This window comes from Hyperolius riggenbachi, chromosome 7 (assembly GCF_040937935.1).
Source record: "Hyperolius riggenbachi isolate aHypRig1 chromosome 7, aHypRig1.pri, whole genome shotgun sequence".
NCBI lineage: Eukaryota > Metazoa > Chordata > Amphibia > Anura > Hyperoliidae > Hyperolius > Hyperolius riggenbachi.
Window position 1 is genome coordinate 168,989,186 of NC_090652.1, and position 26,225 is coordinate 169,015,410.

At 43.6% G+C, this 26,225-nt stretch overlaps 1 protein-coding gene across 4 annotated transcripts in view; it reads right to left on the reverse strand.

Annotated features, from left to right (window-relative positions):
* Positions 1-26,225, reverse strand: part of MYO1B (myosin IB) — a 927,952-nt gene that overhangs the window by 369,331 nt on the left and 532,396 nt on the right. For all 4 annotated transcript variants that reach the window (XM_068244859.1, XM_068244861.1, XM_068244860.1 and 1 more), the window contains exon 3: positions 9,758-9,873. In XM_068244859.1, coding sequence (XP_068100960.1) covers positions 9,758-9,873 — 116 coding nt within the window. The remainder of the gene's footprint in view (positions 1-9,757; positions 9,874-26,225) is intronic.

Sequence of the window (26,225 nt, forward strand, 5' to 3'; positions counted from 1 at the left end):
ACATTTGCCTGTTCTTTTAAAACAGGGTGGGTAAAAAATTATATTACCTATCTATTCTAATTAACATAACTAATGTAACTTAATGACAGTATGTTTGTTTAGGCTGAAGTTCCCCTTTAAGGTGTCTTTTCTCCAGACTAAAAAAATCCCAGTTTATCTAACCTTTCCTGGTGATACCTTCCATCCTTCAAAATGCATGACTTTACATTTAACATTGAATTTCATATGCAATTTATGTTCCCATGTATCCATTCTATCCAGATCCTTCTTCAATAATCACTATATTCCTGAAAGTTGATAACTCTGCACAATTATATATAATCTCCAAAATAGCAACATTTCTTTCTACAATAGTAGTACAGAGGCGCCAACAGGGTAAACACAATATTTCTTTAAAATGGATAAAATGAAGTAGGTAGCGGTGGACTTACCCCTCCAAAACAGACACAAAAATTGCAGTTTTAAGCAAAAATCAGTTTATATACATACTCTGAACAAGGTGCAACACGTTTTTGCGGATATATCCCACTTCCTCAGGCAATAAATAGGAGCATACATACACGTCAACCCAGGAGTGTATAAAGAGTATTCCTACATACAAAAAATTAAGTAATTGAACAAGTGCTTAAAAAGGAGTTAAATAAAGTAATCAAAAGACTCACCCAATGGGGTGCGGTACATAGCCTGGCGCCTCTGTACCGGGCAATGTTGGAATGAGGCCTCTTATACTGTGTTAATCCCCTATTAGGGGGTAATTAGCCAATGGGAGGGAGAGTGTAGGTGTGCATCATCAGCGCGGGCCGTCGCTCTGTGTATTGGATGAGTCTTTTGATTACTTTATTATTCGATTACTTAATTTTTTGTATGTAGGAATACTCTTTATATACCCCTGGGTTGACGTGTATGTGTATATATATATATATATATATATATATATAATATATATATATAATATATATATATATATATATATATATATATATATATATATACATATATATGTATACAGCAATATGAGCACGCATATACACAGATATAGATTTAATTCAAAGCCCGTTTTATGAAAATATTCTATGTGTAATTTTTTTATATCTCGGCTGTCTGTATGAGTACTTAGCATACTGACTTCTGTCAACAGTTATATGCTCCTATTTATTGCCTGAGGAAGTGGGATATATCCGCGAAACACGTTGCACCTTGTTCGGAGTATGTAAATAAACTGATTTTTGCTTAAAACGACAATTTGTTGTGTCTGTTTTGGAGGGGTAAGTCCACCACTACCTACTTCATTTTATCCATTTTAAAGAAATATTGTTTTTACCCTGTTGGCGCCTCTGTACTATTGCAGTTGTTTCCACCCGTGGTGGAGGGGAATTCTTCCTTTTTCCCGATCTACAGAGAGCGACTTCTTAATCCTGAGAAATAAGATTATTCTCTGCTATGAAGAATATATAGCATCTCTTAGGAACCCCTCAAATTGTTGGCGCACAACTGATGTTAAAGAGGAGCTGTCAGCCATACTATCTCAGGAAAAAATACACATATATAAGTAAATAATACTTGCTCTATTTACATAACGTATGTATTGCACTGTCCACGTTTTGATTTTAGTGATTTTTATACAGTAAAAAAAGAGAAAATCCTTTTCTTCTCTTCCATTTTAGCTTAGGCTATTTTGAAGCCAATCATGGTGTCATTTCCTTCCTTACTCTCCTCTGCCTGACTGTGTATGCATTGCCAGCCCTTCACTATAGAAAGTGCATTGTCTCAGCATGAGAAATATTGCCAGAGAGGAACAGAGGTGTGGGAGGGGAAAACAGGAGGGAAAGAGGCTTCAGCCAATCAGGCTGCATTAGTTAAGTCTAAAGGGGAAGTAGAGAAGCAAAGAAGGACAACGCAGCATGCCCTGCAACTTCCTTTTTTGTGTACCAAATTTTGTGTGTACCAAATAAGAGTCAGGTAAACTAGGGAATGATCATTTATCAACAAGAAAATAATGATTTTAACTTTTTTAACAGTTTTCGGCCATTATAGTTTTTAAATAATGCATGCTACTGTAATTAAAACCCATGACATTTATTTGGCCATGTCACAGGAACCCTAGTGGCTGACCGCACTTAGCCTTCTAAACGGTGCCAGCACACAGATCGTGCGAACTCTGGTCGCAGTCAATGCGCAGGAACCGTTAAGAATTAGCCGCAGACAACTCAGAAGGGAGCCTGTGAGACACGGGTAATTACAACGTCACCTACTGGTTCAGAGTAAACTGCCACCACCGCGGTTACCATGGGACCGTGGAGCCCATTAACTGACTAATCCTGCGAATAAAACGGTTAAACACACGATATTCTGTCTAGCCAACAACAAACAAACAGTAGCGTATCTTCAGAGACCCGGGATCAGTTCTGTGTGTGCTGATAAGCAGGGTAGCAGACAGTGAATGACTTGAAGAAAGTCGTTTATTCACGCAATATAAATAATTAATATATACAGACAATTATTAAAATCAACAATTATTAAAACAGTAATAGCCAGTATGAAAAATAAAAGAAGGGAGAAAAATACTTAGTTCCTGGAAAGATGTCCTTTTTGTGGGAAAAATCAGTTCTGGATTTCAATCAAAGTTCAGAGTTCAGACCAGGTGGATGCCAGCATATCCTCAAGCTGGCATCTGATGAATTCAAGATGTTTCAGTGTGGAGGACACTGAGTTTGGGTCCTCAGCCATTCTTATGCCCCTGCTTCAGTAGGAGGGAGTGAGGGCGGGGAGCCATACACCCCCTTAGAAGATGAGATGAGCCCTCCCCTTATCCTGGGGGCTAGAAATCATATCTACCCATATATGGGCTCTATCTCACAGAACCGTACAGGTCAGGGCAGATTTATTAACATTTTCAGGTCTGTCTCGATTTACCCAGCGCCCTGATACCAGACATGAGGGGTGGGACCCCTGTGGTATCATCAGGGCATTTTCAAACTGCCTAACTGGCAGTCCTTACCTCAGAATGTTCTGAAACTTCCTCAGAACCAGCACCGGGGCTCATGCTACACTTCCCCCACGTTTGGTGAAGCTGCCATCTCAGGAACCCCAGAAATATTACAGATCTGGGAAGTTATGGATTATGCCATGAGACTTCAGGTTTATTCAGGGTGTGTTCTAGCTGCTAACAGCTGACTTTCCTTTGATCTTTACTAGGGAGCAAAGTGTCAAGACCTCCCATGGATTCGTAGCCTGCCTGGCTGTACCTAGGCATCCTTTGGTTAATTAACATCTCCATGAGATCAGCTAAGTGTCACCTGGTTCCCAGAACCAAAAGGGGAATTGTGCCTTCCACAGGGAATATGTCCAAGCTAATTAACACCTTCCCCCCAGGCTGTCACTTCAGCTAAGACAGATCCCCCAGCTGTTCCTAGGCATAGGGATACTACACGTCAAATCTTGGTTCTATTGATCTGAGGCGCAATCGATGCAGGAATCGAGTGCGATCGTTCTTTTCTTCACGGGCGGTTCCAGGACGCGCCTGCGTCCCCGCAACCGTCCGTGACAGCCCTCCCCCTTGTCTGTGGCTCAGCCACTCATCCGCAAGATGTGTGGCGGCGCCGCTAACCTGGCTGACGGGCCTCGAGTTGCCGGTACGGCGGGAAAACCTATTGGAGCCTGTGGCTTGGTTCCCCTGGACCGGTCGCGGTCTGCTACCCTCAGGGTTGACCCAACATGGACCGTTCTGGACAGGGCGTTTGCGCCACTGCAGTCGGACGTGGTGTCTGCCGTGACTGCTGACAACGGGCAGTGGGTTGGTTAGGTCAACAGCCAGCCCACGCCGGGTTCCCCTGCTAAGTGGCTGTGGACCTAAGGGAACCCCGCGGGAATCCCTGGACCTTCCCAGCTCCTGACAGACGGCACATGCCCTGCAGTAGTTTGCTACATCCCTGTTCATCCGGGGCCAATAAAACTGGTTCCGAATACCGGCGAGTGTCTTGCGGACACCCGAGTGCCCTGTCAGAGGATTACCATGTGCGGATTTCAGCACATGTCCCCTGAACGCACTCGGGACCACAAGCCACTTGGTATTCGCGTGGGATCTACCTGTAGGGGGCTGTACAGACTCACTGTACAGTCTCCCACCTTCCCAGTACACCTTGAAAGCGGCCCCGTCTGCGAGGGGCTCAGCGGCTTGCTGCCTGAGCACCTCCAGGCTTGGGTCACTTTGTAGTGCGGCTGAGAATACGGCGCTGTCAGTTTCAGCCAACTGGCTCATGTCACACGAGGCCAGCGGCTGAAAGGTCTCATCCCTGCGGTCAGAGGAGGGGGAGGAGGCCGGAACCCCCTCCACCTGTTCTGAGCTCGGGTTCTGAGCAGTGCAGCTGCGCGGTACTGCTAGCACAGGTACACTGTCAGAATGGCACAGACGGACATTACTCAAATCATCATTGCATGCAGTAATGACATTGACAGGTATAGACATTTTTTCATTACAGACAGGTTGTACAGTAAACTCAGGTACAGTTACAGCATCATCACAACAGACAGTCTGTACATCAAACTCAGGTGCCTTTGAAGCAGGCACTATTGAACCTGGTACCCTTGAACTGGGCACATTCAACCCACCTCCCCCTGGTGCTCCCCCAAGTGTATAAAGTACCTGGTGGTGGGTGGAGGGTCCGTCTCCTTCCGTGAGCGACAAGGCGGTCGTGGCAGGTTCATAGTAGGACACAAGCTTGCCCAAATCAGTCCCTAGCAACACAGGGACTGGGAGATCCTTCATAATCCCAACAACCCGTTCTTGGACTCCTCCCACTCCCCAATCCAGCTTCACTTTTGCGTGGGCTATGTGGAAAAGGGTGCCCTCTACTCCAGTAAGGGCAAGGGATCGGCTGGAGCTGATGCTCTCCTTTGGTACAAGGTGTGAGTGAACTAACGTGATGTCAGCTCCGGTGTCTCGGAATCCGGTGACAACTTTGCTGTTCACTCTAACAAGTTCCTGCTGGTCGGTTCGGTCGCGGATTTCCTTTCCGCAGGCAAACAGGACAAAATCTGATGATCCAGGCTGTGGTTCGCTGGCGGGTTGCCTCTGCTGTGGGTGAGGTGCAGGTGATGCAGATGATCCAGGTGCTGGTGGTGTCTGTCTCCGCTCCGGGCAGTCGAACTTCATGTGTCCGGGCTGGCGGCAGTAGTGACAGGTGACCTCTCCAGGCGCTGCAGGCCTGGGTGCAGCAGCTGCGCTGGGTGGCCTCTGTGGCGGACGGCTCACAGGGGCAGGAGAGTCTGCCAGAGTATTGGGCTGACCTCCTCTCCAGCTGGATGGGACAGTTCTGCGGGTATCAGCCACCCGGGTAGTTGCAAAAGTCTCAGCAAGGTCTGCAGCGACAGTGGCTGAAGCCGGCCTGCGTTCTAACACAAACTGTCGTACATCAGCAGGGCAAATGTTCAGAAATTGTTCGAGGACTATCAAGTCCTCCAGGACGCCATAAGACCCTTTGGTGAGGCCTAGCGTCCACTGGCGGAGTGTGGTGAGCAAGCTGCTGACCACATCTCGGTACGAATCAGAAGGCTTTTTCTGCCAGGCCCTGAACTTTTTCCGATAGGCTTCTGGCGTCAGCTGGTACTTAGTAATGATAGCGTCTTTTATAGCAGCATAATCATTATCCTTCTCCGCAGGCAATTCTGCGAAGGCATCAAGCGCTTTGTAGCGCAGCAAAGGTGTCAGATGTCTGGCCCACTGGTCTTGGGACAGACGATACTGACGGCATGCTTTTTCAAAAGTCCGCAAAAACAAGTCAATGTCTGTGTCTTTTTCAATATTAGCAAATTTAAATTTTGCACTTACGGGTGGTGCAGCTCCTTCAGCAGGGAGGCTGGGCGGTGAACTCCGGCTGGCCTGTTGCACTTTTGCCATGTTTAGCTCATGCTGTCGTTGGCGTTCCCGCTCAGCGGCATCCCTCTCCGCGTGGCGTTCTGCAGCAGCAGCGGCTTGCCGCTCCCGTTCCTCTCGTTTTTGCTCCGCCATGTACTGCAGGTACTTGTCCAGGTCAGTCTCCATCAGCTTTTGTAATGCCTGCTGCATTACCGGGTCAGCACCCCTGGACAGTCCAGTACTGGCCAGTTCCGGGCGAGTATTTTCAGAAACTTTGGGGTTGGGGTCCACACTGACATTCTCCTGCGTAACTGTTGATGCAGGGCCCTCAGGATGCACAACCTCTGTACGGTCAGGAGTCTCAGTCTCTGGTTCCCCTCGATTGTCAGATGGGCTGGTATCCACTTCAGCGGACACTCCCGGCTCCCGCAGTTGCTGGGTATCCCATTGAAACAATTCCGTTACCAGGTCCCCTTGTTTCTTGCGGCCGACATCAATGCCTCTCTCTTGGCAAAGATTTTGCAGGTCCGCCAGGCACATTTTCTTGTAGTTCCCGGACATTTCCACGCCAAATAAAAAAAAACTTTTGGGGAGGGGTACTGGCTACACAGTCTCTCTGTATATATAAAAAATATATTGCCTTCCAGCTACACCAACGAATTAGTTCGTTTCTCGATAGCGCTAGCGCTATCGCAGATACTTTCAGCACAACACAGGTCCCAACCGCTGCCTAACACTGTCACAGGAACCCTAGTGGCTGACCGCACTTAGCCTTCTAAACGGTGCCAGCGCACAGATGTGCGAACTCTGGTCGCAGTCAATGCGCAGGAACCGTTAAGAATTAGCCGCAGACAACTCAGAAGGGAGCCTGTGAGACACGGGTAATTACAACGTCACCTACTGGTTCAGAGTAAACTGCCACCACCGCGGTTACCATGGGACCGTGGAGCCCATTAACTGACTAATCCTGCGAATAAAACGGTTAAACACACGATATTCTGTCTAGCCAACAACAAACAAACAGTAGCGTATCTTCAGAGACCCGGGATCAGTTCTGTGTGTGCTGATAAGCAGGGTAGCAGACAGTGAATGACTTGAAGAAAGTCGTTTATTCACGCAATATAAATAATTAATATATACAGACAATTATTAAAATCAACAATTATTAAAACAGTAATAGCCAGTATAAAAAATAAAAGAAGGGAGAAAAATACTTAGTTCCTGGAAAGATGTCCTTTTTGTGGGAAAAATCAGTTCTGGATTTCAATCAAAGTTCAGACCAGGTGGATGCCAGCATATCCTCAAGCTGGCATCTGATGAATTCAAGATGTTTCAGTGTGGAGGACACTGAGTTTGGGTCCTCAGCCATTCTTATGCCCCTGCTTCAGTAGGAGGTAGTGAGGGCGGGGAGCCATACACCCCCTTAGAAGATGAGATGAGCCCTCCCCTTATCCTGGGGGCTAGAAATCATATCTACCCATATATGGGCTCTATCTCACAGAACCGTACAGGTCAGGGCAGATTTATTAACATTTTCAGGTCTGTCTCGATTTACCCAGCGCCCTGATACCAGACATGAGGGGTGGGACCCCTGTGGTATCATCAGGGCATTTTCAAACTGCCTAACTGGCAGTCCTTACCTCAGAATGTTCTGAAACTTCCTCAGAACCAGCACCGGGGCTCATGCTACACTTCCCCCACGTTTGGTGAAGCTGCCATCTCAGGAACCCCAGAAATATTACAGATCTGGGAAGTTATGGATTATGCCATGAGACTTCAGGTTTATTCAGGGTGTGTTCTAGCTGCTAACAGCTGACTTTCCTTTGATCTTTACTAGGGAGCAAAGTGTCAAGACCTCCCGTGGATTCGTAGCCTGCCTGGCTGTACCTAGGCATCCTTTGGTTAATTAACATCTCCATGAGATCAGCTAAGTGTCACCTGGTTCCCAGAACCAAAAGGGGAATTGTGCCTTCCACAGGGAATATGTCCAAGCTAATTAACACCTTCCCCCCAGGCTGTCACTTCAGCTAAGACAGATCCCCCAGCTGTTCCTAGGCATAGGGATACTACACGTCAAATCTTGGTTCTATTGATCTGAGGCGCAATCGATTCAGGAATCGAGTGCGATCGTTCTTTTCTTCACGGGCGGTTCCAGGACGCGCCTGCGTCCCCGCAACCGTCCGTGACAGGCCATTTGTCCCGGTTATAAAACCGTTTAAATTATGTCCCTATCACAATGTTTGGCGCCAATATTGCATTTGGAAATAAAGGTGCATTTTTTTCAGTTTTGCGTCCATCCCTAATTACAAGCCCCTAGTTTATAAAGTAACAGTGTTATACCCTCTTGACATAAATATTTAAAAAGTTCAGTCCCTAAGGTAACTATTTATGTATTTTTTTTATTGTTTTTTTTTTTTAATTACAAAAAAAAATTGGGGAGTGTGGGAGGTAATGAGTTATTTTTTTGTGTAAAACTAATGTATTTGAATATGAAAAATGCTTTAGGGTGTAGTTTAACTATCTGACCACAAGATGGCCACAGTAACTTTTTGTTTATGCGACCTGCAAGCGTCGGAAGGACGCTTGCAGGAAGTGCTATGAGGCTGGAAAACTTGTTTTTTTTTCACAATGATCGCGCTGCTTCTCATAGAAGCAGCGGATGATTGCAGGGCTTAGATCAACGAACGGGAATGTTTTTTCCTGCTCATTGATCTCCAGGAGAGCGGGCGGTGGCGTGCATGAGAGCGGGAGTGCGCGCACGAGCGAGCGGGAGCGCGGGCAGCGGCGGGAGGTACGGATATCTCCATCCCTGGGAGTGAAAGGATGGAAAAAGCGACGGAGATATCCGTACGGCTGGGGGTAAAGTGGTAAATGACTAACTGTACAATATCTCCTTGCAAGCTTTCGAAACCTGCAATTAAATCTTGTACAGTTAGTCATTAAATGTAACATCTTACCAAGTTTTGTTAAAGGGACTCCGAGCTGTAACTAGATTCAAAATCTGAACTTACCTGGGGCTTTCTCCAGCCTACCGTAGGTCGGGAGGTCCCTCGGCGTCCATCTGGCTCTTCTCCCAGGCCTTGGTCAGAAATGGCTCCCGGTGACACTGGGCCCGAGTGTCGGGCTCCTTCCTGGAAGGTGACGTCAGTCGTCACCATGCCAGCCGCCTCACGTCATCACGGCGGCCAGCTTGACAGTACTGCGCATGCGCGGTTTAATCGCGCATGTACAGTACTGTCACACCAGCCGCCGTGATGACGCGAGGCGGCCGGCGTGGTGACGACTGACATCACCTTTCAGGAAGAAGGAGCCCGACACTAGGGCCCAGTGTCGCAGGAAGCCATTTCTGACCAAGGCCTGGGAGAAGAGATAGATGGATGCCGATGGACCTCCCGACCGACCAGCTAAAAATCATTAATGTAAATATGTTGATTACCCAAAAAGTCAGGTCGATTTTTGATCATTTTAAATAAAAATGTATCAAAAGTATCAATCGGACAGGATGGAAAAGTTAAAACAAACAATCAGGGCGGGGCAAGAGCATTGACAAATCGATTGCCTATAGCTCTCCACTGCATCGAACAGTGTAGCTCTGCAGTTCAACTGATTTTCAATCGATTTTCAATAGATTCCCAGCTAGAATCGACTGGAAATTGATGTGCAGTGCATGGTAGGAATCAATTCCTCTTAAATTGATTCTTTTCAGAAAGGAATGAAGCATTTTGGAACATTGGATGGAAATCTATAAGTGTATGGCCAGCTTAGAATAAGAACACAAAGATAAAAATAGTTACAGTATACTATGTAGTAAGCACATTAAAAGCAGAACCTTTCTAGACAATCTTATCAATTTGCACGAGAAGTATTCCATTTTAAATAAACTTAATTTAGAAGTATACTCACATGTGTGGACTAAGTTCATAGAAATTTCGATTCCTGTATTCCTCCACTTTGTCTGGTGTATAAATTGCCAAAGATCTGTATGGGTTTACAGATATAACCACACTGCCTATGTATGTCTGCAAGTATTAAAAAAGAGAGAGAGAGAAAAAAAAAAGGTTTTATATCAAATCAGAACAGCAAATAACTTGACGTAATTTAGACAACATGTTTTGGAGTTATATTATGCCAAATTTTAATGCTTGGTCCACACTATGATGGATTTGTTCCATGCACAATGACGCATCATGACGCTATTATGACATGTCCAACTCCAATCTGGTGTATATGCAATTTGGGACTTTGCGTTGTGAATATCACAATGGATCCAATGCATCCATTCATAATGGACATGTGTGAACAAATCCTACAATTAACATAGCATCCATATGTCCCTTTTTCTGCTGGTCTCTGATCCAGAAAATTGTTCTTCCACTGAGGGTGACCCAAGCCTAAAAGTAACCACACACCATACAATTTTCTGATGGATCGGAAGTTTTGATTAGAATCTTCGAGGTACCACACACGAATTTTTGAGATTGCCACAATTTTGGGTTAAAAGATCGTAAACTCTGAAAAAATTGGTTGGTTAACCATTTGGGGTCTGGCTGCCTAACCCCCCCTTAAGGACCAGGCGTTTTTGCATGGGAGGGGGGGCGCCTTTGGGGGGGGGGGGTCAGGCAGCCGGATCCCCAGTTCTGTGTCCTGGGCTGTGTGTCCCCATGGTGGCTAGGTGTCCCCCCTGTGAGCAACTGCCTTCACTCACCTTCCAGGCTCCAGCGATGAGCCGCAGTGGACCCCTCTGCTCTAGCTGGCATCTCTGCTCCTACTGCCGTTCAGTTCTGGGTCGCGGCTTGATGAAGTCATTAAGCCAGGACCCAGTGCTGCTGTCAGAGGGAGCAGAGATGCCCGCAAGAGCGGTGGGGACCACCAATCGTAGCGGGAACGGCAGGGAGGTGGATCCTCTTCTTTCCCTCCTACCGCCGCAGCTGTTACTTGTGATCACTACGATCTGCCGGCGGTCGTAGTGATCACATGATCAGCAGCCATAGGCTATGGCTGCTGATCGCTGAGGGGAGATGTCAGCTGTCATATGCCAGCTTAACCTGCCTTCTCGGGTGCGCATGATCGCGTCGGGGTGTGGTAACGGTGGGTGGCGTAGATCCTTTACCGCATCAGGCTAGAACAGCCACAAGTGTGGCGTAGGATCTAACTGAGGCGGTCCGGAAAAGGTAAAAAAAAAAAAAAGAGAGAGAAACTCTGAATAGAAACATACAAATTTTTCTGAATGCAATTTCACAATCCATCACACACCATACAATTCTTGATAAAATTGGTCAGAATTTTCCTACATGTTCCATCTCAAAAACAAACAAAAAAAAGGAAAAATTCGATTTGATTCGGATTTCTCGATCGAAAACAAAAAAATTGGTGTGAAAATTGGATCTTTTAATAGTATGGTGTGTGGCCACCTTAAGTTTAGAGAAGAGTAACGGATATGTTGCTTCCTTGCAAAACTAGCCAGGTGCTTTACTCTTAAGGGGCCCATACACTGGTCGATTATAGCCATCGATCGATGGATCGATCAGAAATCGATTATTTCAAATTCGATCGATTTGATCGATCTGACAGGATGGAAAATCTAGGTCGATCTGCTGCTGGCAGCAGATTGATGGCCCATAGAGTGACATTGGATCTAATGGTCCAATAATGCATTTAGATCAATTTCCAATCAATTTTATTCTGAAATCTGTTGGAAATCTGTTTCTAGTGTGTGGCACACATCAGATAGATTCCTTGACAGGCATCTGACAGAAATCTATCTGATGGTCAAATCTGCTGCAAATCTATAAGTGTATGGCCACCTTTACTTTAACAGCATAACGTCCTTAACGTCAGTGAGAGAGCAGCCCCAGGCAACAACCCTGATAAATTGGTGAGATGCTATTGATATGCAGGAAACCTACTGCTATAAAAAGTGCTTTATTTCATTTACTGAGGTGCTACAGCTATGTTTGAATGACAAATGGAAGCTCAAGGCATGTAGTCTGTACACATTTCATGACCTGTTTCTGTTTTGACTGGCAACTACCTAAAAATCAGATGTTCAGAATACATGACATTCCTTGTCTGTGCGGAACATATTTTTTACCATACAACATACTTTGTTTTACAGGAAGTTTATAAAAGCAAACAAATAGTTTCAGTAGAGTGTGGACTGTACTGCTTCAGTAATAACCTATACAAATCTTTGTCACTCTCTCTAGCACTGCAATGTCCACCCTGGGTGGTAAATGGTAGAAAAACTAGACCTAGAACCTGGAACAAATATCCCTTTATTAGGCCGAAGTATCTTACGATCCAACAAGGTGAATTACAGAATATATAGTTGAGCTTAGACAGGATTATCATCTTGATTAAATTGGATCTACCTATGAGAGACAGGAAGAAAATCCCATGCTTGCATTTAGACTGCAACTGAGGAAGGATAGGTAAAAAATTTAGTTGGACAAACTGGGACAGATCTAGAGTAACATCAATTCCAAGATACCTTAAGGTGCGTACACACGCACTATTGTAACAAACAACGGGTCCGTCAGACCCTCCTGCTGGGCGGACGTTCTGCCGACAGTAGGACATGTGTACAGTCTTTCAGCAGACTGATAATGGACTCACCTAGTATTAGTATATTTTTTCCCCTAGTTTTTGCCCTTTAAACCTAGGTGCGTCTTATAGTCCGGAGCGTTTTATATTCCAGTAAATAAATAAATAATTATGGCTTACAGCTTATGAGAAACCCAAAATCAAAAATCTCAGACCATTTAAAAATTGAGAAAATGTTTAATAGTCTAGGCCAGGCATGGGCAAACTTGGCCCTCCAGCTTTTACGGAACTACAAGTCCCACAATGCATTTGTCTTTATGAGTCATGACTGTGGCTGTCAGACTCCTGCAATGCATTGTGGGACTTGTAGTTCCTTAACAGCTGGAGGGCCATGTTTGCCCATGCCTGGTCTAGGCTCAAAGTGTCAGATTCTTATCAGCTAATTAATCAAAAACATCTGCAAAGGGTTTCTATTGCATATATTAGTTTCACCTTTTAACTACTTGATGCACGCTGTGCAGTACATTCACGGCCCTGCAAAGTTCACAGGATGCACCAGGGCTGTTAATGCAAGTCTGCAGCGGTGTGCAGCCGACGCTCGCTCCCGTTTGCACGCGCACGGCCATTATCGCCGCTTAGCGGAGAGGTTAATGAATGGGACCACAATTCCCATTCATAAATCTAAGTCTCCGATTCAATGAATATCGGTGTCTACAAGACGCCGGCATTCATTGTATCTTCCTGTTGTTACACTGGCACGCATTACTTCCGATTCACGTGCTTACGTACGTGAATCGGAAATAATGACTGAGGACATCTTGTGGCCAAATAGTAAATTACACCAAAATTCATTTCTATTTAACAAAAATCCCCACACTGACTTTTATAATTAACTATTTCCCTCCCACACCCTCCCATATAGTACCCAAACTTTTTTTTTAATATGGGGGGGGGGGGGGGGGATTTACATTAAAAAAGTAGTTACCTTAGTGACTAAACTTTTTTAAAATTTATGTCAAGGCGGTATATTACTATTCGTTTTTAATTTATGGGCTTGTAATTAGTTATGGACGCAAAACTGAAAAAATGCACCTTTATTTCCAAATAAAATATTGGCGCCATACATTGTACTAGGGAAATTAAATTGAAACGGCTTGTGGCTGTGGCTTTTATCCACAGTAGGACGTTTTATTTTAACACTATAATGGCCAAAAACTGAGAAATAATGCATTTTCTCAATTATTTTTCTTATTCATGTTTAAATGCATTTAGGATAAAATAATTCTTAGCATACTGTACCTCCCAAAGAAAGCCTAATTGGTGGCGAGAAAAACAAGATATAGATCATTATGCTGTGATTAGTAGTAATTAAGTTATTGGCGAAAGAAAGGGAGGAGCGCTGACAGGTGAAAATTGCTCTGGTCCACAAGGGGAAAAAACCCTCAGTGGTCAAGTGGTTAAATTGAATTGTTAAAATGAACACTGCGCCACAATCTATATATTGCACGTATGTCTAATGTCCACAATCCATATATTGCACAAATATCTACTGTCCAACAAGTATTGGGATCGCTGCAGGAAGTCCAATTTGGATAAAACGGTTTGTTGAAACTTCTGCGCTCTCCAACCTAAAATAACACATAAACTCCACATAGGGTAATATTGTATAGTCAATGCAGATGCTCCACACCAATAGTGACTTGTGCTCCCCAGATGAAAAAAAACTTAGTACTCCCACTCCCCCTTTTCCTAGATGCTCACCAGATATATACCACCCCAGCTTTCAGGTGGATCTTGGGTAATAATTATTAATCAGCTTAAATTGAATTACTATAAAATAACTTTTTCATTTATTCTAATTTTTCGTGTTTCACCTGTATGCTGATATTAAAAGCTTGATATCTGAGCACTCATAGCTTCTTACGTGTTCCCTATTGGGACGGACCCCTAGCACACTAAAAACATAACCTTTATTAGAAACAATTAAAATATATAGAAATGGTGAGCAGCCTGTGTAATATTTTACAACAAATAAACAAGGGTTGTCCTGTTAATACCAGGCAGCCCAATGTGTGTAGTTTAGAATAAACTACAAAGCTCTGACAGGGGCTGTAAACTTTGACAGTATGCTTATATGTTTGGTGTTTTTTTTTTGTTTTCTGCACTGTTTATGTAATTCACTCCTGAGGAAAGCATTAGCTGAAACATGTCGAGTATATGTAGCTAGTGTAATGTATGTCCCCTGTACTGTCGATTGATGTGTGTATGGAGCCATTTTTGATCTGTGAGGAACTCTCGTATATATCTAACAGAGCTTATAGTTTTTTTTCTCAATGGATATTTAACCTAGTGAGGACCCTCTAATATCCTGTACCTCAAATGACTCCTATGTTTATTCTAAACTACGCACCTTGGGCTGCCCGGTATTAACAGGACAACCCTTGTTTATTTGTTGTAAAATATTACATGTGCTGCTCACCATGTCTATATATTTTAATGGTTTCTAATAAAGGTTATGTTTTAGTGCGCTAGGGGTCTGTCCCAATAGGGAACACGTAATACGTTTCAGTGTTCTCCCCAGAATATTTTTCCAGCCGGGTGGCATGAAGAAGTAGCCGGGTGGTTCACACTGGGTGTGGAATCACACTGGGGGGGGGCGCGCTAGGTAGTACTGAATGGGTGGGGGCGGCCAAGGATAAAAACACACACACACACTATATATGCACACACTATACACGCAAACACAAAATATATGCGCACACACACGCAATATAGGCACACACCACACACACTATACACACACCCAACACACACACCATACACACACCATACACACACCATACACACACCATACACACAATATACACACACACACACTTTAAGAGGACCAATCATCTGTAATGAAGATACTCTGCTATGAATATCAGCAGGAGGCTGCTGAATAAAGTGCTCTGAAGTTTAGACTGCAATAACCACAAGTATTTTTCCAAGTTTAGATAAAATTACAGCTAAACTGCTTTATTAGTTTCTAGAAATAAGGTCAGTAATGCCACCTTTTTATAATCTATCAGCAGAAATCTGCTGCGACAGTACAGCTCTCCTCTCCACATCTGTTTAATCACTAGTTAGTGAGGACAGTACGAGTGTGTGTGTGTGTGAAGCTAACTCTGCATATAAAAGGCATTTATCACAGCAGCGCACAGCCCCCCTCCCCCGTTATGACAAGAGACTTGCAGGTCGGAATGAATAGAGCCAGGCGTCCCGCGGTGCAAGTTTATCTGTCCTGTGTGTAACACAGCTTTCCCCGCCCTTCTACACTAGGAAGGGAGCTGGGGAAGAGGGCAGCCGGAGATGACGTCCCTGAATGACAGCGAGCTGGCTGCACAGACACAGCCGCTGCTGTTATAATGATTCAAGAGGAAGTAATTCTGCTACAAACGGCAGCCGGGCGGGAGGGCAGGGTCAGGTGGGCGCTCCGCCCAGTTGAAAGGCTCTGGGGAGAACACTGCGTTTGTTTGCCCAAGTGCTTTATCTTGTACTGTGTGTTTTACTCATAGCTCCGACACACTAAACATTTTGAGGGTAGGGAGGGGACAGCCTGAACTACCTCTGTGCCAAATTACAGCAATGATATACCCCATTTCAGGAACCAGCAGGATTGGGGGGTTGCAATTTGGCGCAGAGGTAGTTTGGGCTCCCCTCCCTACTCTCAAAATTTGCAATGGGTGCTATGAGTGCTCAGATGTCAAGCTTTTAATATCAGTAGCATACTTTAATACTGTAGAGATAGGAGGATCAGACACAGCATCGGCATAGCAACCTAGTGGAGAACAGAGAAATAGCAGCAGCACAGGATCAGACACGCCACTGACATAGCAACCTACTGGAGAGTAGAGAAATAGTAGAACATAACACAGTGTGAAAAGCAGTCCCTGAATAAAAAATTGCAAACAGAATTGCAGCAAAATAGCTGGGATTTTGCAGTGATTTTCAGTATGAAAAAGGGCCCTAGGCCAGGGCTTTTCAACCCGGTCCTCAAGTACTACCAATAGTGCATGTTTTGTTTAAATCCACAGAAGGAGTTTATGAGCTTTCCTGAGACACGAATTGCCTCACCTGTGAATGTTTGTTGTTTTCTGCAAAACATGTACTGTTGGTGGTACTGGAGTATCTATATAAGTAAAAATGAGTGTGCCTTCAACTAAGGGAAATCAAATCAATAATTAGTCAGAACGGTGCTGAAGTCTGATCGATATGGGGGAGCACATTGCAGTAATTCATCAACATTACCCAGTAGTGATCATGTATGAGGCTGAGCAGGCATCTGCATTTTATTTTTTATTTTGTGAGGAAACGCGGAAAAGCCGCCGTCTCTCATAGTGAGGCGGCTGTTTCAGCGTCCAGCAGGGCGTCACAACGCGGAAAAACCGCCGCATGCCGCTTAGGCAGAGCGGCGGAATCCGCATTGGGAACGGCGGAATCCACATTGAGAACGGCGGAATCCGCATTGGAGGCGGCCCCTGCAAGCGGTTCACAAGATACATTGCAAGACAGTACTGGTGTGGCTGGGACTGATAGTCCACCAAGTCTCAGAGTGACACGCGCGCGCACAGAGGCTGAGTTTAAATAACAGCCAGAAGTGAGTCAGCTGACCAGGCGGGTCAGCTGACATTTTCCACAACTCTCATTGGTCCAGCAATTAGGGAGGTCCTGGAAAGGTCCTTGTGTATATATACTGCTGGCTGTTCACTTGCTCTTTGTCTGGCGTTGCGATCACATAAGGGGGAAGACCCAGATCCGTAGTCAGATCCGCAATGGTTCCGGGAACAGCTGGAGCTGTAATCCTACACTTAGCTAGATTCTGTTGATAGCTAAAGTACTAGTTTGATTGTGATTATCTGTTATGACCTTTGCCTGCCTTGACTACCCTCCTGAACTCTGATCTTGTACCTCGATATTTCTGATACTCTGTTGCCGAACCCCGGCTCGTTCCTAGACTCCGCCTCAGCCTCCTGATTCTGTACCTCGATATATCTGATACCCCGTTGCCGAACCCTGCCTGTACTTAGACTCCGCCTTTGTCTTCTGATTCTGTACTGTATCTGTCTGTGTGTGTACGACCTGACTTGTCCGACCTCGAGAACCGACCTTACTGTTAGAGGCGGTTCCTCGCTCTGTTAGCGACCCTTCCTCCTGAGGGTTACTTTCAGACATCCTTCCTACTGTCAGTCTGACTCCTCCCGTCTTGGAGAGCTCAGGTCTGCGGAAGGAATCTGTGCAGTACTCCTTGCTGCACTGAGGCCTAGTCCTCAAAGTGTTACTGTCACACCAAACACTACACTCTACTCAGGTGTACAGAGGTTAGCTAGTATATCGGATTATCGGTGATACTGCAGATCACTTATAATCTGGTATACATCTGTATTCCCAGTGATACTGCAGATCACCGGTAATCAGATCCTCTCTGTGCTTCACCGATCGTTACATATTTGCATTGATCACATAAAGTAGTCAACCTCTGTTTTAAATTTGTGAAGAGGTGGGGGTGTCTTGACACCCTAAAAGATTGCAGGAAACAAAATGCTAAATAAAACCCTTTGTTTACTTAAAGATCCCGTTGTCAGGAACCGGCCCACGGCACGCCTGCGTATTTGACCAGATCAAGCGGGGAGCAGCCTTATTCGAGCTACAAACAAGGCTGTGACCCCTAAAAAGCTTCTTACTGCCACCACTAGCGGTTTGCTAGACACGTCCACTCGGCTGTCGAGTGCTCAGCACGCAATCCGCGTTTTCGTATTAGGGTCAGCTTTGCGCTTTAGGCCAAATACGGGAACGCCACGCACACACGCACAGTTGCAATCTTACACTGTAGTGAAGCAAAACCACTAACAGTCGTTCCGAACGATACTGTTAGTCACTCTGCTGTCGAGCTACTCGCACTGGCGTTTTCGTACGTTGGGTCAGCTGCGCGCTTTAGGCCAACATAGGACAAACGCCCCCACACACAATGCAATTAAAATCTCATACGGTAGGGTTGCCCAAACGTACAATCAGGCACGGACTTATACACAGTTACACGTCAGTCTCTTCTAGGCTATGAGTGTTAGTTTAGTACAGCAGAAGTCAACTTATTTAAATAACAATTTAATATTCCAGAAAAAACATGGAACAATGCAGAAATTAATATATACAAGAGATGTACAAAAACAAAGTAAAAAAGTTACAAGATTAAAGTTACAAAAATACACACAAGGATATTTTCGTAAACATAAACGGGGAAAAAAAGAACGTTACCAGCTTAGGTTAGAACGTTGTTTGACGGGAGGACGCCGTTTTTTCGACCAGGAGTCGAGCTCATCCCTAGCTATGCGCTACCTCCAGGAAAAGATACCTGTGACTGTTCTGGACCAACTTAAATAGTCTGAAGTGTCCCCTGGGGCATTTAATGTCCAGCCCCCAGGAACTAATGCAATTTACCCGTTTGTGACATCACCGAACGCTTGTCATAATCTTCCTGTGATATGCAAACTCCAAAGGGTTCCTGTTTCAGCTTTTTGAAGGTTGCAGATTTCACAGGTAAGATTGTATCCTGAGAACAACAAGTATCCTGTTTACACTTACAGATTTCAAAGCAATTCCACTTCCAGCCCACTATTCAGACTAAGAGGTAGCCGAATGCCTGTGTGGGTTTCAACCTGGTCAGGTAATTGTCTAAGTAAGTGTTTCCTTGCTAGTGGCTAGGTAGACAGTTCTTAATTACTGTCCAGGTTCCTCTGCCTATTGAAGGCGACTGGTCTATTCAATGAAGACAATGGCAGTTCCCTTGATCTCTGCCCTGAATGCAAATTTAATCTACATACAGACATTATCCAGGTGACACCTTCCAAAAGCCAGACTGGCTGACATACCTACACCTCTGACAAAATATACAGCAGATAGAAAAATGAAAGAAATATGTTCCTGTTATCCTTACATCATCAGCCTCATAACTAGCTGCTATATTCCTGATACCCATTATTGAAGTAATCCACATAATTTTCTTCATTTTATCTGGTTTTAATAGCCTCTTTCCCACATTTGTGTTCTGTTTTAAATTGTTAATGAAATATTGAACACCAGAAAAAGCTAAAGCTTTTCTTTTGGGTTTATAGAGAATAATCCATCAAAGTTCTTATGTATTTTAAAAGATGCAAATATTTCATACACTTAAATCCATCCTCTCCAAGCTGTATATGCTATAAAGCAAAAATTGTGATATGGAAATACAGTGATGCTAAATATACCCTGTAGGGTACAGGTGGGACAGTTAGTGCTAGATGTATTTTGTTGGTGGCTTTTCATTCAACACATTACACTCTTTTTGGGAAAATAAATACTTCCATGGGGTTAATGGTCTTCTGTAATGTAAGCATTTCTCTCTATGAATGGAGTTATTCAATATAATAGAAGGTCGGAAAAAAAAACCTGCAGGCGTTTAGAAGTCTTGTGACATTGCTGTGACTGTAGTATCCAGATAAAAGTAAAATCTGAATCTTAGATATGTCTGGACATTTTCACATTGTATAATGGCTCATAAATGAGCCCATCCAGTGGCATACAAACTCCTGATATCTCACAATGTAACAATACTAATTGCACATTGATCTTTCGTGTCAGTGCACATGCAAAAGACAGTTGGACACATTTTGCTTTGCAAATAAACTTACACAGCTATGCTGCTTCCCATTTTAAAAACAACCAACTAATGTTTACTTTTCCTAGAGTAGTTGATTATTAACCATTTCTGTAGAATTAAAAATGAACAAGACAATAACTGTGTCCACACGAGGCACAACTTTTCCATTTCCATGGAAAAAAAATAGTTCACAATTTAATTTGATTGTTCTCCCAAAGTCACCATGACTGGAACTGCAGGGTATGGCAACCATACAGGAATCTCACTATGACCTCAAAAGACCTACTATTCAAACCTACTAAGCGCAGCTGCAATCACTGCTGGGTGTACCTGGGATATGATCATTAGGAGTCCTACTTTGCACTAGGAAACTAGTTAGAAAATGGGACAGTATTGCTTTTAATTTGGCAGACTAAAAATAAATTGCCTCTAATTATAAAATGTATTTCATCTTATTGTGAATGTACTCTCTGAGCCCAAATCCTGCTTGCACAGCCTTTGAAGGTAACACTGATAAACAAATCTGTAAATTGAACTCTTGGAAATCTATTTTAAAGGGTGGCAATTTAAAGATCATTTGAAAATTGCCATTAAAGAGGAACTGTCACAAAAATCTTAACATTTAAAACACTTACAAATGAGAAGTACATTTTCCCCAGAGTAAAATGAGCCATAAATTACTTTTCTCCTACGTTGCTGTCACTTACAGTAGGTAGTAGAAATCTGACATTGGGCTAGTCCATCTCTTCATGGGGGATTCTGAACATAGCCTTTAATTTTTATAAAGACATTCCCTGAAAATGATGAATACAATGATGCAGGCCAGCCTCTGTGCTCACTGCACACTATTTTGGCAGTTGGATGGAGCAACTGCCATTAACTCAGTGATTTTAAAAGTAAAGAAAACCCTGAGAGCCCCCCATCGGAAGATGGGCTAGTCCAAAATCTGTCGGTAATGTCAGATTTCTACTACTTACTGCAAGTGACAGCAATATAGGAGAAAAGTAATTTTTGGCTCATTTTACTCTGGGAGAAATGTACTTCTTATTTGTATGTGTTTTAAATTTTAAGATTTTTGCGACAGTTCCTCTTTAACTACTTTGGCCTCCTGGACGTACTAGCTACGCCCAGGAGGCCATGTGCGCATCCGCGCGCTCCCGCGGCCGATCGCGCGTGTGCACGCGCGCTTCCACCCGCGGATCGTTAGCCCACGAATCAGTGAATCCGGCTATGGTGCCTGATCACTGATTCCTCTCCCCCCGCAGAAAAAGCGGCAGCTTCTCTCAGAAGCTCCGCTTTTTCTGGCTGTTGCGTCCCCCATGCGTCCCTCTAAGTGTATGTTACGCTTAGAGTGACGTCATGTAAACAAACTCATGGCCACCATCTTGAGGCCAAAAAGTAAAACTACAACTAAAAGTAAAAAAAATAAAACTCAACACACATTTACATTATAAAAGTACTGTTTACATTCCACCCTCCCAAAAAATACCCAAATAAAATGTTTAATATAAAAAGAAAAAACATTACAATAATAAAAAACAACAACATGTAAATATTTACCTAAGGGTCTAAACTTTTTAAATATCAATGTAAAGATGAAATATTTCTATATTTTTTTTATTTTAAACTTGTAAATAGTGATAGATGCAAAACGGAAAAAATGCACCTTTATTTCCAAATAAAATATTGTCGCCATACATTGTTATAGGGACATAATTTTAATGGTGTAATAACCGGGACATATGGGCAAATACAATACGTGAGTTTTAATTATGGAGGCATGTATTATTTTAAAACTATAATGGCTGAAAACTGTGAAATAATGAATTTTTTCTGTTTTTTTCTTATTCTTCCTGTTAAAATGCATTTACAGTAAAGTGGCTCTTAGCAAAATGTACCACCCAAAGAAAGCCTAATTGGTGGCGGAAAAAACAAGATATAGATCAGTTCATTGTGATAAGTAGTGATAAAGTTATAGGCTAATGAATGGGAGGTGAACATTGCTCGGATGCATAAAGTGAAAACGACTGAAGGCTGAAGTGGTTAAGGTAGCCATACATCAGGCAATGATGGGCAGATTCAACCAAGAGATACATCTCTCTCGGATGGAATCTGATTGGAGAGAGATCTGTCAGCTGCCCATACACCTCAGGCTGATTCCACTTCAGCATGCAATATCTTGGGAATCGGCGGAGTCTGCCGCATCCACTGTTGCGCCCCAGTGTATAAATGTACGTGTGCATGTGTGTGTTTATACATTACATGTCTTGTGTCGCAGTGCCTGTCTGTCTTATGAATCCACCACTCTTCCATAGCCTACCTACTGCTGGTGTGTCGTGTGAGGTCTTACATGTCCCGGCAGAATGTATGCGGCTATGGAAAAGTGGCGTATTCATAAGACAGACGGGCACCATGACACAGGACAGGTAATGTATAAACACACACATGTACATGTATATACTTAGTACAGAGCGCCGGGAGTTTCGTTGCTCGTGCGCTATCGCTCACCATTACCACGGCGCACCCAACCGACCACAACGGCCCAACATCTAGCAGCACGTCCGACTAATGTGACCAATTTCGGCCCAAAATCGGTAGCATCATAGATTGAGCATACACTTAGCGGCACCGATTTTCATTGGCCGCCAAGTCTCCTGATATATGGTCACCTTTACTCCTTCAGAAATAAAGGCACTTCTCTGGAGATCTGCCAATGGCAGGTATTTATAAAAGTGGAAATCAGCTTAAGGTGACATTGAACCCAAAAAAACCTTATGATATAATGAAATGTATGTATAATATAATTGATAGAACATTAGTAGCGAAGAAAAGAGTCTCATTTTTATTTTCAGTTATATCCTTTTTTTTTTTTTATAACTTTGCATCATTCTGTCATATTTACAATTACAAACCACTCTGCGGGCCAGATTTATCAAAGCATTACTGACAGTTTTTTCTTCTTAAACAGTTCTAACCAGCATGAATTGTTCTGCATGAAAAGAAGAAGATTCCTAAATCCTACGTAATAGCAGCAGTTCAGTGTGGATTTCTAGAGCTGCACTATAGTTAAGAAAAGGGAAATCCATTCCTAAACTGCTGCAGATTAAGAAGTGCTTGATAGCAGTTCTACAGATGCAGCAGTGCAGACTAGATGTGATTTGTGAAATGCTCCTCCCCCTGCTGAATCCTGTGAAGCTGTTCTGTGCCTAACCCTTCCAGTGCTGGGCATTGATGCAATACAGCAGATGTATTGGTTACCTCAGCAACAGCAATTCCCCTCACACACTGCACTGCCTGAGAGACCTTCCTAACTCCTCCTATTTTTAACAGTTTAAGAAGGAACCCAGACTATTTAGGGATTTCTTAGGATGTCTGAGACAGTTCTGCTTCTGCATGGATTTCTAAAAACCTACTAATGTTTTGTTTTAGACACTCTTGATAAATGTCCCCCTCTGTATTTTAAACCATGAAACAAAGCAGAGCTAATGACCCTTTGAACTTCCCCTGCAGTAAAACCTTATCTGAAGCTGCCTCTCACTGTTTCTTTGATGTATAAGTGCTTCAGAAAATAGGACTCTCTCAGACCCAAGTTGTGTCAGAGAGCTCCGAGAAGCTATTTTGCATTGATATCAACTGAAATTTCTTAACACTTCATGGACTGGAAACAATATGAGAATCTTTTCTTTGCTACTAATGTTCTATTTATTAGCTGTACTGCACATACAATTATCTCATAAGTTTATTTTCACTTCAGATTCCCTTTAAATTATCACTATATTTATAAGTGATTGACAGTTTACATATGATAGCCACTATTACTGATAATTATCAGGATGACAGCAACATTTGTAAGCAGAGATTAGGGTGAGTACCACTTTGCAGATCACCAAATAGTGTTCTCTAGTTTCACTATGCAAAACACTATTCGCGATAACAATATATGGATATTAAAGTAGGTAATCAAAGTACTGATTGCCACCTTAAAAAAACAGCAACCACTCTTTATAAATGCAGCAATGTCAACCTCCCAGGCAGTATGACTACAGTATTTCTGGGTCTAAAAGCAGTATAATTTTTCACAAGCTTTTAGTCATTAAAGAGACTCTGTAACAAAATCAGCCTTATTTCTTCTATCCTATAAGTTCCTATACCTGTTCTAATGTGCTTTGGCTTACAGCAGCCTTTTCTAGTTGCACTGTCTCTGTAATATATTTAATCTTCTTTTCTTTGTCAGTGTATTGCTTGGGAGGTATACTTTCTGGGTCAGCATGTGTGCTCAAGACTATGTAGCTGGGTAATGGAAGAGGCTCCACTGGTGGCCACAGGAGTAATGAACAAGGGAGCAAGATTGCCCAGAGCAACTGCAGCTCTGGGCTTCCGATATCGCCTATCACGCTAGATGCTATGTGATACAATACACAACAGACGTAGTCGGTAACAGGCTAGGGTCATACACGTTAGATCAGATGGCTGCAGCACAATGGACTAGGCGGAATCGGAGTCGGTAACAGGCTAAGGTCATACACGTTATTTCATAAAAATAACAAATGGCTCAACTAATGGATAAATATATATCGCAGATCTGCATATATATTTATCAAGAAACTAGCTAAAGCACAAGTAATAATTAACAAGACAAAACAGACAGACAGACGGAATGCTTTGCCAATCTAGTCGCTGCCCCAGCGACGGCAAACATTCACACTGACATAGACAATACTAACAGGTAGGAGCGTAACTAATGGCAACCGCTGCTTTAGTTACGTCCTCAAGAACAAGGCAAGAAGGAATACTACCAGTCACCAATGTGGTGATGGCAGAGTGCAAGCTATCAGGATCAGAAGGACTTCACTGCATCCCCGCGGATACAGCAAACATCCAAGCAAGAAACAAGATTAAACAATGCAATATAAAATTCACATGAATGACCCAGCAACAACTCAGGGAGCTGTACGCTATGTTGGTCGGAGTCTGAAATGGAAGGCAGACTTTTATGGATACAGGCATGCAAATTCCAACACACCTGAATGGTAATTGCTCAATCCTGAGCCAGTTGATTACAAGCTGCTAGATGAAGGACTCTCATAACAAATACATGCAATATTATGCAACAACATGCATGTAGGAAATCCAGGGCTATCTGGCTGCAGTTCAACTGCAGCAAGCAATAGGAGGAGTCGTAAGAGCTCACTGCACCAATGGAAAGTCAGGATGTGCTGTGATTACCTCTGGAGCCACAAGGGTCTTGTCAGAAATTCCAAACGATCCGCACCATCCAATATAAATCCTTTATTAGCTCAGTTTAAAAACATCATAACAGGTTAAAAACCAAAAGTGGGTCTGTGCATTATGATGACGCACAGGCGTTTCGGGCAATAGCAGGTCCTTTATCAAATCATGATCAGCCCACAATGATGCCTAATCCATCAAACAGTCCATTTAAAGTCCAAGAGAGGACCACATAGAAGACTTCAACATTTGCATATATGCATATTCATATAATCATGGCCACCAATCAGAGTTGCAACATGACTTTCCTATATGTGACCACCATATCCCATAATCCAGACATCTGCCTTATAAAATTCTAATACAATCAATACCTGTGTGAAGGGTACTCACCAAAATGTTATGCGTGTATAAAAACACGCAAAAACAAAGTTTTAACGGCGAATCATAGTATCCAATCACAGGACCGCCTACAGCGTCCGCCGTAGGACTTGATCCAATCCCAGTGGGGACATTGGAAGCCCTAAGCCGCATTGGCACCCAATCAAAATGAAAACTGCTGTCTTGGGCACATAGGCCCAATCGCAAGGCTATATTGAGCGGCGGCCAATGGGGAAGCGCGTAACGCAGCCAATAATCAAGCCGCCGACACCGTCCGCACACGGGACCAGGCCTGCATGCTCTAACCTATAGCGCAACAGCCTGTCACGTCCGCTCCCCACAGTCTTAGGAGCACGTGATCGCGGAGGTCCGCATCACTCGCATCCCAGACCACAGCCCACACGCCACAGTCAATAGCGTACAAGCCTACCACGTCCGCTTCCCGCAGTCATAATGCACAGACCCACTTTTGGTTTTTAACGTGTTATGATGTTTTTAAACTGAGCTAATAAAGGATTTATATTGGATGGTGCGGATCGTTTG